Here is a 17214-nt window from a genome sequence, read left to right on the forward strand (position 1 = left end):
TTTTTTCATCTACCCCATGAGACTTGCCTTGCTCTTGAATTGCTTCCACAAGGGGGAGATTTTTGGATTACAGTATTTGCCTCATTGTGCTTCAGCAGTTGGGGAGCAAGAGACTGAGCGAGCTGGAACAGGACTCTGGGTTGCACCACAAACCGTAGAGATTGAGGTGGGTGCTGGGCGATGAAGCTACCTGCTAAGCAGGAGAGACAGGTGGAATTGAGAGATGGACATTGGACAATGTGGCTGCCTAAGCCCCTTTTTGAGCCGACCAACAGAGGTACTTACAAGTTCTGAGCAGAGGGCACTGGCCATGCTGAGATAAAGCACAGCAAAATAGTAATTCTCAAAAGTGACAGCTACTGAAAAAAAAAAAAAAGAAACAGAACACTACCCTACTTTAGAGAGACATACAGTGTACTCATGCAAAAGCTGATAGCAACCATTAAAGCTCACATATATCTTAAGATATACTACTTTTTCTTTCCTTATGAATAGTTTGGTGCCTGGTACACCAGGATCTAGCTATATGTTAAGCAAAACTACTTAGTTCATAGTAATAGTTATGTCTTTTACCACAAGTGATGCCAGCAGTTCAGCCAGTAGTCGAGCTTCCATCGTCCTCTTGTTAACCAGAAAACCAGCTTGTGCATGTAGATTCAACTCCAGAATCTAGGATTAGTGCAATTTACGTTTCCCTCTTGCATTGCACATACCTTTGTTTTGGGGGGGGGCTGGGAGACAAGAGAAGAAATAGCTAGGCTTTCCCAACCTGTCAGAGTGAGGCAACATTTACCTGCATCTGGTAGGGTCAAAAAGAAGCTGGAGAATACACTGATTAGTGAGCACTTGGATAGAAGTTGTTGAAGCAAAGCCAATACACCTGGATGCCATATAACCCTAAAGTGGCTTTATTATTTCATCTATAATTTAATAGCAGACCTATAAAATAATTACATTATACTTAAAGCATTTCTTCATTTTTGTTTTCATTTATAAAACAAGAATTAAATACAGTTTTAACCATTACAAGCTCAACTCAGTTTTTACATAAACACAACTCCTAGAAGGAGCTTTAAGCTGCAGCATATTCGTATTGCAAACTGGTGAAAAAACCCAGGCAGGACATAGCTTAAAGATAAGGATTCTTGCACATTTTTCTTAACTGAAGTTACTAGGGTGCTTTTTCTCTCTCTAGTCCAAAATGCCTGACTTTCAGTTCATTTCTTTCAAGTGGACACTGAGATCTCTGGAGTCTTAGTAGACTATACCTATTGCCACTTCGCCCCCGTCCCACCCACACCGACACCTTCAAGCCTGGGCTTAATGGTGCCCATTTGGTGGCTGAAGTGATCTACCTGTGCACTTCTGACACACTGCAAGATCACAGCAGAAAAGCCACGACCGTTCACGTAAGAGGGCTAACAGACCCAACCAACCTCATCCTGCCCGTGCCAATCCCCATAAACCGCTTGCTGAGCTGTGGTGGAGCTCAGTCCTGAAAGCCTCTTAGAGCAGCCTGTCTCACATAATAGAGACCTGTGGCACTGAACCCCTGGCTGCCCAGAGTGCCAAACACATTAACCCCTTGAAGAAGCTGTCAGGAAAGAGCTCCCACAGCAAGCTGGTTTCACTAGATGTAGATGCTGAGCTGTGGGACATGCATCACGGAGTTGGCGTGTCATTTTTAATTTGTAAGCGTCAACCAACTGAGCGTGCACGGGCTTTGGTTTGGGGGAAGGGGCTGGTTTGTTTTGAGATGTAGGATTTTCATGCAGCTGGGACTAGTACAGATCAGAACTGGAACAGGATATACAGGACATGCTAAACTCCATTAACTGAAAAACAAAAAAGTATGATTTAAAATGAACTGCAAGTGTTCATCAACACTGATTATGTAGGACTCATAAACTGAGTGGACCACCAGTATTGTAGCAATTTCAACTCTCTCCCCACTCTGACAGCTGTGACCCATTCCAGCAGCACTGACTGATGGGCTTGTCCTTTAACACTTAGACATTAACATGGTTTCCAGCCATGAGAGAGACACCACTCCCAAAACCTGATGACACTGATGCAGCTTTTGTATTCAGTCCAGCAATGACCAAATTTTGTCTTTTGTGCAGCAGTGCTTTTATACCTTAAGCGAAGCTTCGTTCCCTTAAGTTTTCTCCGTTCCTCTCCCACTACCCTCCCACCTCCCCCGGTCTGAGCAGGCATAAGTATAAGGTCATGTATGGATGTTGTCCTTTTTGGAGTAAGAAACACACATATCTAACACACAAAAACCCACTGAAAGCCTAGTTAAACCATGTCCATTTTAGGCCAGGCAGCTGACCTAGCAACCAAGTCTTTCTTACTCAACGCATTTTAATCTCTGGCATATTCTGCCACAAGAAAAATACACATGGCTAGGTCTATGATACTTTAAACAGCTGTTTACGATAGCTAGGTTACAAAATAAACACTGCTGCAGAGACCATGTGTTCGATATGCTCTAACCACAGCAGCACCAGAACCCACCCTCAGTCTGCTCTGTGGCCACAGCAGCTGACCCAGCGCCTTGCCCTCTCCCCCTCGCTTCTTATCTGCCATTCAGACAACAGGCCCAGCACCATCTGTTCTTGCAAAAATGAAGTCATCTGGAGGAGACGAGCCTCATCGGAGAGTCTCACTTTGCGCACGTTACTCCTTGTTACTCTCCCTCCTTTGTGTCCCCCAGTCCTGGGAAGCTCCCCAGCACATCCAAGTGGGAGAAGCAAGCTCCGGGCCAAAGCACGAGGAAAGTGTCTTGTGGAGGGGACTGGAGTGTAGGGCAGAGGGCTTTACTCCACACAGTGGAAACATTTAATGCTGAATTCAGCCAAATGGCCACTTAGCTGATCAATCCCAACTTCTGGGAGCCTGCTCCACTCCCGAAGGTTCAACTGCCAGATGGTATCAGAAATACAACGAAACTTTAGGGTGAAGTGCCTAACACAGCCTATTAAAAAGCATTATTCCAGCAGGCAAGCGACAAGGAGCCTTTCCTTGTTGGAGAGATGCCTCCTGAAAGAAAAAAACACACACACACACAAAAAAAAAAGGTAAAGAAGAAAAACAACAAGATGGACAGTCTACTCAGTGGGAGAGGAGAGGCAGCAGTAAATCTGATGGGGGCAACACCAAGCAGTAGCTGCACGCCTGCTCTCACAGTTTGCCCGAGTTGTTAAGATTCACAGACATGCACCGGCATTGCTTGACCTTCTGAATTTTTTTGAGTCGAAAAGGTGGGTCCAGCTCAGGACACTCCAGCTGCACGGTCGAAGAGGTGACCTTGTGAGGTTTGCAGAAAGCACAGGACTGGAAGGACTCCTCCTCCTTTTTCACGTGCCGTGGTATGTAGAAGGAGTTGCACTGCCCATAGCAGAAGCGGTTGATGATGGTGCGGCTTATGCAGCCCTCCTCGCTGACAGTCTGTCGCAGGGGCTGCGTCTTGCACCAGTCGCTCTTGAGGTACTTCCTTTCAGTGACCACCAGGGCCTCCTGGCTGGAGGCCAGTACCTCCTTATTCAGCTGCTGCCTCCGCTCCGAGTGGTTGCTGCTGCTGTCTTTGTAAGGGGAGGGAATGGCGCCGGCAGGACGGTTTTTCCTGGTGTCTGTTACTCGAACCAGCGCTGCCATCAGAAAAACGGACAAGGCAAATTTCCAAATCATCCTGCAATGGCAACACAAGGGGCTGTTAGGAGAGACACATTTTCAAGCTGCAAAATTGTAATGGAGTTGAACTTTACTCTTGCTTTTAGAAGTGGAGATCTTACTGCCTCTGTAATCCCACCACTTTTCCTAGGAGATTAGCTCTACTCCAGGGTAATTGTTAATCACAAAGATGCTAGGCCTTGTGGAAAGTCAGATCTCCCCCCTCTCTGCCCCCCAAGCTCTCCAACTACTCTTTTTTTCCCCCATAGGGACACAGCTGCTTTGATTGCTGAAGCAGTGATTTCACAAAATCTGCAGCCAGAAAGTTTTAATCCTTCCCTATGAAATCCTGGGCCAAACAGCTGGGCAAACTCCTGGCTAGCAAAGGCTCAGGACACTCCTGCCAATACTGTTACAGCTGATTTGGGGAGCTGGGGAAGGAAATACCAGGTTGCACAGGGTGATCTCCCATCTGCCTCTCCAGCCCGAGTCCCTGGCCAGCCTTGTTCTACACAGAAGTAGTGAGAGGTATCCAAAAGTGTATCTTATTTTAAATTGCTTCTGAAGTTTCTTGGGGCTTTTATGGCACCTACAGGCTTGCATTGGTTGTCTTTGTGGGAGGCCAAAAACTTCATGGATTTATTTTTGCAGTAAGAGGAAGTGCTTAAAAACAACTTTGAGGACTTCATTACTGCAACGCATCTTAGGCAAATGGTTTAAGAAGGTTTGTAAACAGGAGAGAATTCAATATTTATTTTAGATGTTAAGGAACAGAGTAGAGCACAAGCCAGTTGTTAAGCTAAAATAGTCAGCCAGTTGGCAAAAATATTTTTTCCTATGGCTGTCTATCAGGATTTCTTGTTCTGTGGAACATCTTTTACCAGCTCTTGGATTTTCATCAACCACTTGTCCTATTCATTTTAGTAATGCGTCTCAAAGCGCTTCCAGGATATCAGAGTAGATGTACTAAATTTCCTCATAAAGTCAATGCTCACCAGTGGACTGCCATGACTAATTTGACAGTTCATTTCACATCCCTGGGAAGGAAGAACAGAGGCTCCCTAGGGTGCCAGAAGTGAGTGCAGCCCAGAAGCTTCTCATTCAGAGGCAAGGACACTTCAAGTCTACCTGAAAGTGCTCTGCTCACCTTTGTTCTTAATGGACTGTATAATAATAATATTCAGATGAAAGGCTCATCCCTCTCTTCCCAGTAAAGCTTCAAATCATTCTAAGTAATCACTTTCTTTTCCTTTACATTCATGCCAAGACAAAAAAATACCATCGCACTGGTAGATATAGATGTGTCTAACACTATAGACACTTCAGATGTAGAGTAGGTACTCCTAACATGAAAACACACCATTTCTCAGGCAAAGATACCAACAGATTCAAAAAGTGTTTGCAACAAAGGTGCAAGAGAAGACAATAACAGCAATAAAAAATGCTTCTAAAAAAGCAGACCTGACGTATTTAACCCCTATAGAGATAAAGAGAAATAGCTCCTGTAGCAGACACTAGGTGAAATAAAAACCCTTTAGGTGATTCTCTAAGTTTATGAGATCTCAGTGTCAGACTGTAACTAAATTTCTAAGGGGAGAAGTTCGAAGTGCTGAAGGAAAGTGCTAATCCTATAGCTCTGGACAGAGGATGTTCTGATGCAGAGTTACATTTCACCAGATTGTGTGCTTGAAACAGAACCACCCTTTAAATAGAAACCAGTATTTCTAAAACCCAAATAGGCTCATTCATCTGCAAACATGACAGCTGCCCACTGACACCCGTTGTAGCCATGGGTACTTTAAATCAGTGGCCTATTTTCACACTGCTTAGCATTCAGCACACAAGTCCAGAAGTTTTGTCCAGAGTCTTCAAATGAAGCAAGACTAGACTTGGCTTTGCTCGTAGGTATTGTCGCCAAGACCATTGGACGTCAACCCACACAGTCAGGCCAAAACCTAATCAGGTAATTAGTTTCAGTTGAATATAGTGTTCCATGCTTCAAACTGTTCTCATGTTATTCTGCAGTGATGGCTGCATTTCAGTAGTAGATAAAAGAACTGTTCCCCTCTGCTTTGTGTTTTACACAGAAAGGGAAGAAAAAAACAGGAGTTACAAACCTACATCTTCTAGAAAAAGACAGAGGTCTACACAGGATGCCATTTACCAATACTCCTCAGGCATCCTCGTCTACTCTACTCTTGAAATGCAAGCCCACAAAGCAATTTTGATACCTCTGCTGTCCTTCAGGGAGGGAGTTTGGTCCTTTTCAGCAGGGATATCACCTCTCCAGTCTCATTTCTCCGATCCTGGTGGAGAAGAGGACAGTACAGGTCCAGAGGCACATCAGAAGGAGAGATGTGCTCTTTCTCCCACCCTCTTTTCTTTGGGAAACCCTGTCTTCCCACACTTGCCCTTTCTCATCACACAGCACAAGTTGAAACAGTTTCCCTTTCGTGTCAAGGATGGGGGCAAGTAGAAAGCCTATGCAGGAATTCAGGAAAGCTGACAGAGAGCTAACAACTCAAAGTCTACAATATAGAGAAATATTATAGTAGCTTTCTAATTACTGAAATAGTTTTATGTAGGCATGGGGAGCCATTCAACGGAGTAAGTAGGATTTATTCAGTAAGTCTATGTTTATAACTAATAAAGCATTATTAATCAAAGCCACTATTGTAAGGTTATAAATGAAATGCTGTAGTACGTGTTAGCAAGTACTTCTACAGATAGGCAGGAAGGCATCACCTATTTCTGTAATTGATCCTTATCAAACCTGGACCTTAAATGTTTACATAATAGAATAATAATCTATTTTACACCAGCGGGTCAAATGTGTATGCTGTCAGATCATGGAATTTCTAATCACAGGGTTGCCCCTTACTAGCCTGCAAATCACCCCTTTCTAAGCCCTGGCACACAAAACCCCTATTCAAGCAAGTAAGGGTGCAAACAAGGTCACCTGGTGCCAGCAACATGCCAAGGAACTACATATAGTTTTGGTACTCGCATGCAAAAAGAAGAGAAACCTCGGTATTCTCAGAGATCGTTTCAGTAAACTCAGCCTGAATGCAAAGCAACATGGTGAATGCTGTCTGTCTGCTGACAGAGCACGATGAGAAGAAGCACAAAACGTACTGGAGAAGAATCTGGCTTCTGGCAAGAACAGGGCATTTCTGTCCTACTTAAGATGTCACAGAACTGAACATCATGTGGCTGAGACCAAGAAAGCAAGAACTGCCTCAAGAGACCAACGCCTCTGAAACTTGCACAAATGCCAGCCTGGGCCCAGCATCCCCACTGCACTGGGGGCTCCCCATGGCAGAGATGGTAGAAGTTCCCATGTGACAGCTTTTTCAGCTTCTTCAAGCGTCATTGCCAGCTGCTGCCAGTTCCCCCCACCCTTTCTTTCCAGTGCATGAGCTGCTGCAGAAAATAACCTTACACTAGACACCAAACAAGGCCTAGCTGCATTCACATTTCACATGCTAAGTTTTTATCTCTTTGAGATAAGGAAATCAGCACCAAGTTTGGGTTCATAAATTCATCAAACCTGTCATACTGGAGCTAGGCTATCAGGTACCTAGGAGTGTAAAAAATCCTTGGCCAAGGAGGCAAGAACACCAAAAGCCAGCTCCATAATCCAGAGAGGTCAGGGCACTCAGCTGGGAGGGGAAGACCCTGGATCACTGTGTCTGCCCTTAGTTTTATTTCTTCTTTGTATCCAATTACTGTGTCACATAAAATATCTACCAAGGCAGGCTCCCTCTGGCATACTGACCTTCTGGCCCTATAACTCATGAATTCTTGAAAGCAATCCAGCTCTGGAGCAGGACAGGCACTAGTGTGACCCCCAAAATAGCCCATGGTTTTGTGGCTAGGGCATTTCTCTGGGAATTGGAGTATTGGATTTGACCTGGGAATTCAACCACATCATTTTGGGATAAGTCCTGCAATGCATGGGTGCATGCTATAGTCTAAAAGGCAGGGCAGGAGGTAATGGCAGTGCCAATCTGTGCTGGGTGACTGCTCTGACGTTTCCTCTGATTGCCAGAGACATAACCAGTTTCTCAGCTCAGGATGCATTTTCTGACTAGAAATTCCTGTTTTGTAGATCAGCCTACTTCAAGGTTGGAGGTGGACAGCAAGAGAAAGGGATGCAACTAGAAGATCGCTGTGATATTTTATGTTAGCTGCTCAGGAAATCCTTGGGTGTAAGACCCATTTGTTTGTTTTAGCATGCAACACCTACAAAGCACTTGGTATTACCAGTATTCCTGGAAGCATTCAACTATCTGATACAGGTATGACACACAACCATCTCCTCTTCACCAGGTCTTCCTAGGAGGGGTTCAGAAAAAAAGTCACAGGTAATGGTTTAAAAGAAAAAAAAAGTCTGCAAAACCTGCCTTGCCATGGAACTTGAAAGCCTATCAGTTTAGTTCAGTCACAGAATGGATTCAGTATGTAAATACATGTGGAAGAAGATTTAGTGCTATAAAAATCCTACACTCATCAAAAGCACTGTAAGAGCCAATGACCGGGAGGAAGATAAATGAATTCAGAGATACTTTTCTTGAAAGTTTTGAATTTAATTAATAGTTGGAAGAGTTTGTCTCAGAAAATTGTTTCTCTTCATCTACCAGCAAAAGACAGGCATTATAGGCTAGACTGAATCAGGTACATTTCTGTAGCATTGTACATGCATGGTCACATTTGACCATCTGCATCATTCTTCTCCACTTTCCATCCTGCAAATTTCAGAGACTTGAGAGCTCTATGTTGTTATCAGCTGACTGGGGGAACCTCTGTTACCAAAATATTTTCTGCTCCACTCTTACCTCCATGTTAGACTTAGTCAAAAAAGAATCTGGATAAACCAGTTGTACATATATTAATATAAGGACATGGTGTACATGGTCAGTTCTCGGCATTTAAGATGGGACACAAGAAGTGTTCCTTGAAGACAAGCCAGGCAATAACTTTTCAAAGAACTAAAACTTGGCTTTAGCAACATATGTGGGAAGCCAGGAAATATCAGATGCTCTACCAGGAAGCCAACAATGCTATTTATTTAATTTATTAATGGTAAGGCATGATTCTAATGGCACAACATTCACATAAAGACTATACAAATCAGGCATCTTTGTGCAAGGGAGGCATTTGCTCTTAACTTCTCCCTTTTAAATACCCTTTGGAAACTTTGCTCCTGTGCCTCAACGTCAGCAATAACTGAGCACTGTACTGTGTCTTTCTTTTTGCAGAGCCATGGTCGTCTTAGTAAATCATTACATGATTAATAGGTTGTCATGATTAAATTGCCAAGACTGAGGCCAGCTGCAACAACAAAACATGTAGAAGGCGGGGGGGAACCAAATTTTTAAAAACAAACAAACAAACAAAACTCAGAAAACCCATTACTGCAGCTAGAATATGTTATTCAGATATCCAGATAGAAAATCTCTGCATTTTAGCAGAAGAGTTATCATGTACTAGGAATACTAAGCATCACTTTTTAAAACCACTGCATGCAACACCAAAGGGAATAATCACACAGAATCACACAGAATCACACGGAATCACACAGAATCGACTGGGTTGGAAAAGACCTCAGAGATCATCGAGTCCAACCCTTGGTCCAACTCTAGTCTGTTTACTAGATCATGGCACTAAGTGCCATGTCCAATCTCAGTTTAAAAACCTCTAGGGACGGTGAGTCCACTACCTCCCTGGGCAGGCCATTCCAATGCCTGATCACTCTCTCTGTAAAGAATTTCTTTCTAATATCCAGCCTAAATTTCCCCTGGTAGAGTTTAAGCCCATGCCCCCTTGTCCTATTGCTAACTGCCTGGGAGAAGAGACCAATCCCCACCTGGCTATAACTTCCCTTCAGGTAGTTCTAGAGAGTGATGAGGTCACCTCTAAGCCTCCTCTTCTCTAGACTAAACAACCCCAGCTCCCTCAGCCTCTCCTCATAGGTCTTATGTTCAAGTCCCTTCACCAGTCGTGTTGCTCTTCTCTGGACCCGCTCCAGCACTTCAATGTCTTTCCTAATTGTTTAAAAAGCAATAATTAATGCCATTACAAGCAGATTTTTTTTCATTCTTGCCCTCTAACAACCTTCTATAGTGATCTGAGAGAAAGCTATTCTGTTGCATCACAGCCCTAGCAGTAGGTGGTAGAGGGAGAAAACATTTCTTTCAGACTTAATAAACTCCTTGTACCTTCACTGGCTGGCTTGGATGGAGATCCTTTCTCATCTCCATCCTTCCATCTCCCTTCCACCAAGGAGATCCATCCTTGTCTCTCCTTTACACCAACACCTCTTCCCCAGAGAGGCCCAAGCAGACCTGCAGGGGAACACTACACAGCTTTGAAGGAAGCAGGAAAGTTCTGCCTGCACTTTGGATGCCTCAAGATATGTCTTGTGCAGGGTCTAGTTCTGTTTTCAAAAGGGGAAGGTGGGGTTGGTTTTCATTGATGCCAGACAGTGTCCCTCAGAAGACGACAGCTGCCTCCATAATGCCAGCACTCCATTCTGCTTGCCAAGACAGTTCCTGAAATACTGAATTTAAAATACTGAAAAATAGAGTAAGTCATCAACAAAACCAAAGCACATAAAGCAAAGACTCTGGTGGGAACAGTCTATGCTAAGACAAAGATAGTTCAAAGCAACTCAGAGAATGCTGTTTCATGCTAATTTCAGCTCTCACTGTAGATTTTCTACAACCAGGAATTTTCCCTGAAGAGGCTGGGAGTTTAGAAGAATTCCTGGTCCTTGCACAACAAAAGAAGAGGAATCAAGAACTCAACTAATTACTCCTGTCATATTCAGCAATGTGTAATATGTCACATATGCCATTTTTAGGACAGGAGCAATTATAAAGAAAACTTGAAGGTGAACTCACCCTTGTTACTGAAGCTAACCAGATAAAACATCAAGCTTTTCCTTCATGTTTTGTTCTCTGTCTTTCTTATCTATCTTTACTGCCTCCAAAAATTCGTGTTTATAACCACTGAGCCACTTCTTCATTCAGGAACTTTAGACAAGCTCATTCGAAACAGTTTTGAATGCAGCTGCTTACTTCATCAGAGTTCAGAGATCACATTGCTCCAACACTCCTCTTCACATTGACATCCTGCCAGGAAGTATATTGATTTAAATATTGTATTACTGATCTATGGTATTAGGCTCTCCACAAGCTGAAGCCTTCTTATCTTGCCTAGCTTCCAAAACCATGATTCACTTGATTTTATTTAAGTAGTATTAGTATTGGAGGAACTGAGAGAAGTTTCTCATTTTTCAAAGCCAGAACAAGGAGTTTGTGAGGCAACGCACTGAAGATTTCATTAGTTGACATTTCAGTTTTTATCTGTTATATCTAAGATATGAACTAAAGTTCCAGAATACCGGAGAGAAAGAAGGGGGGAAAAAAAGAAAAACAAAAAAATTAGTGGTGAAGCCAGTACTGGTATTTTTCTTTGAGATACATTCACTAAAATTTATATCCATGATAAATACCAATGCTTCCCAAAAAAACACATACACATACAACAAATGCAATTACCAAGGCAATCACCCAAGTAGAAGAGAATAGTGAAGGAAATCATGCTCCAAGTTTTTTTGGTTTTGCCTGGTTGTTTTTTTAGGGCTAAATGTTAGCCAGGTAATACAGTGAAACAAGACACTATCAACTTCATACTGCCCTGCATTTATCAGTAGCAAAGATTTGATTCCACAACTGTGTCAGAATTTATCAGTCTAAGATAGGAAAAGTAAAATAAGGAGGATTAAGAAAAGCTGTGAGAAATACAAAAGCTAAGTCTTCCTGCAGTAGCTCTGGTAGTGCAGCAATGCCATTTTTAGGGGAACATGGATACGTAGAACCCAGATTGAATACTAACAGGTATCTGGACAAAGGCTTTCTGGAATATCGTTATGACTAAAACTCCTAGATCTTGTTGCAATTTCAGCTTTAGGAACTTGTGGTTTTAGAACCAGCCACAGACAAATGTCTGCCTGGTGAGCACATGTGAATTGTCCCAAGCAGGGTGAGATGTCCTACTCAGAAGTGCCTGGATAGTCATCAGTACTGGCAGCACATGCAACACTGGGGAGAAAGGGGGGAGTGGAAGGAGGCAAAAACCCACAAAATAAAACCAGATTTCTACTTGCCATCCATAAGGTTGGTTTTCTTTCTCCAAACCTGGTTTTGGAGAATGTTACAGTCAGGGGGTGGGAGGAATAAATACAGGAAAACTCCTTGGATACAAGGATAATAGCTTTTTGGAAAGAACTGAAAGTTAGTTGTCCTAACAATCTAAAAAAAATGTCTCTTTGCAAGATTGAACCAGCTGAAAAGATACTTGTTCTCCTTCTCAGTGTTCCTCAGCTTTTCAGCACGAGATAAAGAGCCCCAAATAGGCGAGTCAGTTCTGTTTGCACATGAACATTTTGTCCGGCAAGAAATAATAGCCTATATTAAAATTTATTCTTCTGTGCAGAAGGCAGCTGGTACACTCCCACTTGGTGTTTCATTCAGGAGAAAACAGCAGACTTCTGCCCTTGGGAAACTAAAAACTAAATCAGAAGGGAAGCGGTGGCTTGAGCAAATGTCTTCATTTGTGACCATCCCTCAGCCTGTTGGAAAGGAGGACAGTCACAAGAATGGGGAAAGTTCAGCATTTAAATACAATAGGTCATTTTATTGCTTCCTCACTGGAGAATCGATACTACAAAAGACTATTTTGCAATGAGCATCCTCCATTATATTTTTGTTGTTTGCATTACAACAGAACATAGAAATCTCTTCCAAGACCAGTGCCTGACTAAGCAACACAACTTCAAATGTTTGTAGACTAACTTGGCGAGCAACATATGGTGGGACCAGAACTGAGCACAGAGGGGAAGTGAGTTACTGGAGGTCAGGAATTAACTGAGAATGGACTGTTTCCAAAATCTTACAATTGCACCACACAGCACCAATGCTTTTTGCTGATCAATCCAGATTTGATACCCTTAGGCAATCTTTTCTTTAAAAACATTGTGCTTTTGTATATGAAAATGGTTCTGTATAAAAATTTCCAATATAGTTTCCCTGAGTTTTGATAGAACAGAGATGACATTAGGAGTTTTATTGCTTTGTAGCTTCACATAATGGACAACTTCCTGAGCACACAGCTCATTTTCTAGCTCACTATAAGGAAGAAAACCACTAGTCTCCATTATAGGTGCATTACTGTACTTGCACCGTTCCCAGAAAAGGGCATTTGGATGAGATCTGTTCTGGAAGACTGAAGCCTGCACCTTAAAGCATCATAAAAGTGCTCAAAAGAATTTCTGCTCGCTTAACAGTCAAAAAAATGCAATTACTTCTAAAAATCAATAGGTGGCATGTAGTCTTGTATCTGAGGAACACCAGATTAATCAACAGAGAAGTAACATTTAAATTTTCCCAATTTTCTGGTAGGTCCAGGTCAGGGTCTCTATTCAAGATCCTATCCTCAGTTACTGCATTATAACTTTTAAGTAGTCACGTTCCTGTTTGAAAAAAAATCTAAGATGTTATTTATGGTCTAGGGTTTATATTATGAATTTTTGTAAGCCAATATCCTATTTATAGAGCTGAAACACAGATGGTTTAAATAAGAATTGCTCTTATCTCAATATCCTGCAGGCTAGCCTTTCTATTAGGTAGTATGCAAATTCCCATGCAGACACAATTTCAGCTGTGCATCCCACTATTTTCCAACATGCCGCTTGTAAGAACTATTGCAGCTGTACTTTCATAAAGATTTCATAGATTTATTGCTTCAAGAGTTTTTCATTTACATTTGTCTCTGCTTAAATTTGACTGACAGAACATCAGTGCCCCTGACTGAACCTTACAGCAGTTCTGGGGACAGACTGCACAAGACCTGTGCTAGTGTACAAATAAAACACGTATTAAGCCAATTCCGCCCGTTAGTCACAGCCAGGTCTGTGCCACACACACATGTAAGAAAGCACCTTCCCAGAATTATTAGTTTCACAGAAAGGCATTTTTTTCTGCTTGGTGAGGCTAAACCTAGTGAATCCTCTTATCCTTTTTTTTTTGCCTTTGTGTAACTGCATGTTGTCTATTAACCATCTGACAGATTCTCATAATTATATTTTTCAATCCACTGGCCATATTTCAAACAAGTTGGCCAGCAAGTCAGTTTTGAAACTCCTATTGCATTACACTAAGTGTATTTTCTCCTAGGGTATGTGGGAAGGCATGAAAAGTATTTCAGGGAAGGGAAAGGGGGGGAACAAGTCAAGGATATCACAGTTTGGTACCACAGAAGGCATGAGTAGTAAAGAGGACATTTAGGGTTACTGTGTTGAACTGGCACACCAAACATACCCATAGAAAATCAGAGTTCATGAGCTCTAATGTTCACGTGTAGTACAAAACACCTTGAAACAACAGTGGGTCACCTCAAGGTTTTTAACACATTTTCTTTTTCAGGATATAAGCTGTCCCAACAGCTAAGAAAAATTTACTTGCACTATATGTAGACAAAAGCCAGGCAGTAGTGAGTCACTGCTGCACACCAGGCACAGTATTACCCTTGGGTTGATTCTGTAATATTTTGTATCCCCTTTTGCTCACAAACTTATTTGGAGTGTTACAAGATGTTTTCTTCTTTCCCTAAGAACACCAGGCTTCTGCTTGGCTTACTACTGTTGTTTGTTTTTGTGGATTAACTAATGGTCTAATGACTTTTCTTTCAAATGTTTAACTCAGTTGTAGGCTTTGCTCCCAAAGGAAGTCTATTTACTCAAGGTCTCATATGAGAAAATCCAGGTATGCAATTGAAATGCAGTTGAAACCTGTGAGCTGAGAAGCACAGAAACTGCATACTCTGATAGTTGCTTGCATACGTGCATTTGCAAGCCTATAAACAAAGATGACATTTGGAGTTAAAAATCTTCTGAGTTATAAGGCTTCTTATCTGCCCTAGTACATGCATCATTTGATGTCTTGATGCAAGTTCTTCAGTATGGAACTATTCTGACCCTTATTTCCAAGCTGTTTTCTAAGATAACAAAAGGAATTTTCATTTATTTAGCTACATGTCTATTGATATTTCTGAATTGACAGCAATGTTTATGACTGTCATATCTGTCAGCTGGACCAAAATAAATCACAGCAGCTGGTGCTCAACAACTGTCAAAAGTACAGAACTTACGAGGTGCTATAAAGTCAGGAATACAAATAAAATTGTAATTAGATATGCAATATCAACATAAACATTGCTAAATACTTAAACATTTCAATATCACTTTCTAGATATACTGGAAAATGCATAGCACACAGAATGAATGGACAAACTATAGTTTACTCACTGCTATTGGCAGTGTGTCTCACTTTACTAAAATATGAATTTTCAGGGAAACGCTGCTGGGTGACCTGTACTACAGGAAATCTCACATCCAAATACTGGAAACTTACTCTATCCCTCCTGCTTCACACTGATGGCAACACATGGCTGTCCCACATCTATGCTCTTTTGGCTTTGATTCACGCTCTGCTCAGTGATTCTCCCTCCGTCATTGCCCCAAGAATGTAAATATTTGTTCTGTCTGTATTCTGGTTTATGGACTTAGCCCACGATTGAATATGAAGGCTGTAATTCAATCATAGAAGGATCTGTTGCCATACATAAACTGGGATTTTATGTTTTATGACTTAGGCTTTGCAGAGCAGCCGTCTTCCTACTTACCTCCCCCTCTCCTTGCCCATGACTTGAATTATAGTTCTGTCTCTAATTGAAGACTAGTATTATCCTATTTCTCTTCTGCTGAGAGGAAGACCAGAGCTATCATTCTGAATATACACCAAGCCACAGGAGCCTGGATGAGGTTCTCTAATGACAGGTACTCCTACACAGCACATTTGCAGTCTTTCTGCTAATTAATTTGATTTCCTTTGTCTAGACTAACATAACACAGCAAGTTATGCTCATTTAAAGGAGGATCGTTAGATTTTCAGTTCACTCCAAATGAGGAAGAAAGAAGAGTCAATAGAGAGGAATCCAGGGGGAGACTGACTTTGTCCTTGACTACACTATTGCTTATGTTTTCCCTTGACTAAGACTTTGTCTCTAGGAGAACCCGAGACAGCACTATCATCAGAGGAGAGACTATAATCAAAATCAGATATCGTCGGTATGTGCACGGCAAGGCAGTGGCAGCTACACAGAAGGGTTCTGTCTACGATGCACTTCAGTCAGCAGCTTTCTTCCTGGCAATCACTTGGCATTTACTGTTGACAGTTTCTGACATCCTCAGAGGGTTGAATAAACATGTAATTAAAAACACACATAAGCTGGTTTCTTCAGCCTCCCTTCAAAGAACGAAAGGAGATTCAGTAGTGTGCCACTGGACTAGTAAATCAGAGGCAAAGCTAGTAATGGAAGCTAAAGATGTAACTAACTCCTCACGATTTGGAAGGTGAGACCTTCATTAGGTGGTTTTGACAATGATGGAAACTGTGGAGCTGAACAGTCTCTCAGACATGAGCTGTCAGTCAAATACAGGACATGGGAAACAGAGTAATGTGTGATAAATAGATGAACTGACTTGAATTTGAAAGTTCAGCCCTTCGAGTCAGGTGAACAGATCCAGTTTCAATACCCAGAAAGAAAAGTGACAAGGAATCACACATCATGTAGGTGCATTGTGGAGTGGAATGAGTCTACACATGAGTCTTAATAATGGCAGAGAAGATCTTCCCTATGACAGGAGGAGAAGGAAAAGGAGGAGAAGGAGAAGGAGCAGGAGGAGAAGGAGAAGAAGGAAGGAAGCCTACAGAGGCAATCACCAGCCTCTTCTGCTCACAGATCCACAGACAAGTGCCAGAACTCCCCTTCTCTGTAGGCCATTTAGGGATCATTTCTAGCTTTGTAACCCCATTTGCATTTATCATTTTTCAGCAAAGAGGGAAAGGTTTCCAACTTTGGGACTTACTGTCTCTGGGAATTTTGTTGTTGTTGTTGATAGTAACTGGGGACCCTTTTTATATAAACATAAGTAGAAGCACCTAGAGGGTCTTTATTAAATTAATGTGACCTTGTTTTTTTACAGTGTTTGGCCATAAGCTGTTCATACCGTGTCACCAGAGTTAAGATTTGAATATTTTTCAGTTACTTATGCTTTCAATCTCGGTAGAATCAGACAATAAGTAAAAGGAAATCTAAAGATTCTTCTGTCTAGCTCTTTCAGAAATCTATTCTCAGAAAGGTCAGCGAGGTATCTCGGAAAAAGTTAGCCATATCTGACTACAAATTACAGTGTGAGATGGCAAGCTCCATTACTCTTCCAGGTCTGTTCAAGGCCTCTTCCCCAGCTCTAACTTAGGGAGCACTTCCCTGAATCTAGAGGAAAGAAATTACACTTCTGGTAATTTTTGATGACCCTATGTTACTACGCAGAAGGACAAAGATACTGAAACTCTATTTCATGTCAGTGCTTGATTTGATTGATAGTAATGAATTTTCCAATTGAAGTGGCCA

General features: G+C 41.9%; 1 protein-coding gene across 2 annotated transcripts in view; it reads right to left on the minus strand.

The window, feature by feature from the left end:
* Window positions 1-885: 885 nt before the first annotated feature.
* Window positions 886-17214, minus strand: part of GREM2 (gremlin 2, DAN family BMP antagonist) — a 39921-nt gene continuing 23592 nt past the window's right edge. For both annotated transcript variants that reach the window (XM_005508662.3, XM_065057830.1), the window contains exon 2: window positions 886-3694. In XM_005508662.3, the coding sequence (XP_005508719.1) occupies window positions 3187-3693 (507 nt within the window). In that variant the 5' untranslated portion in view covers window position 3694 and the 3' untranslated portion in view covers window positions 886-3186. The remainder of the gene's footprint in view (window positions 3695-17214) is intronic.

Source organism: Columba livia, chromosome 3 (genome assembly GCF_036013475.1).
Source record: "Columba livia isolate bColLiv1 breed racing homer chromosome 3, bColLiv1.pat.W.v2, whole genome shotgun sequence".
NCBI lineage: Eukaryota > Metazoa > Chordata > Aves > Columbiformes > Columbidae > Columba > Columba livia.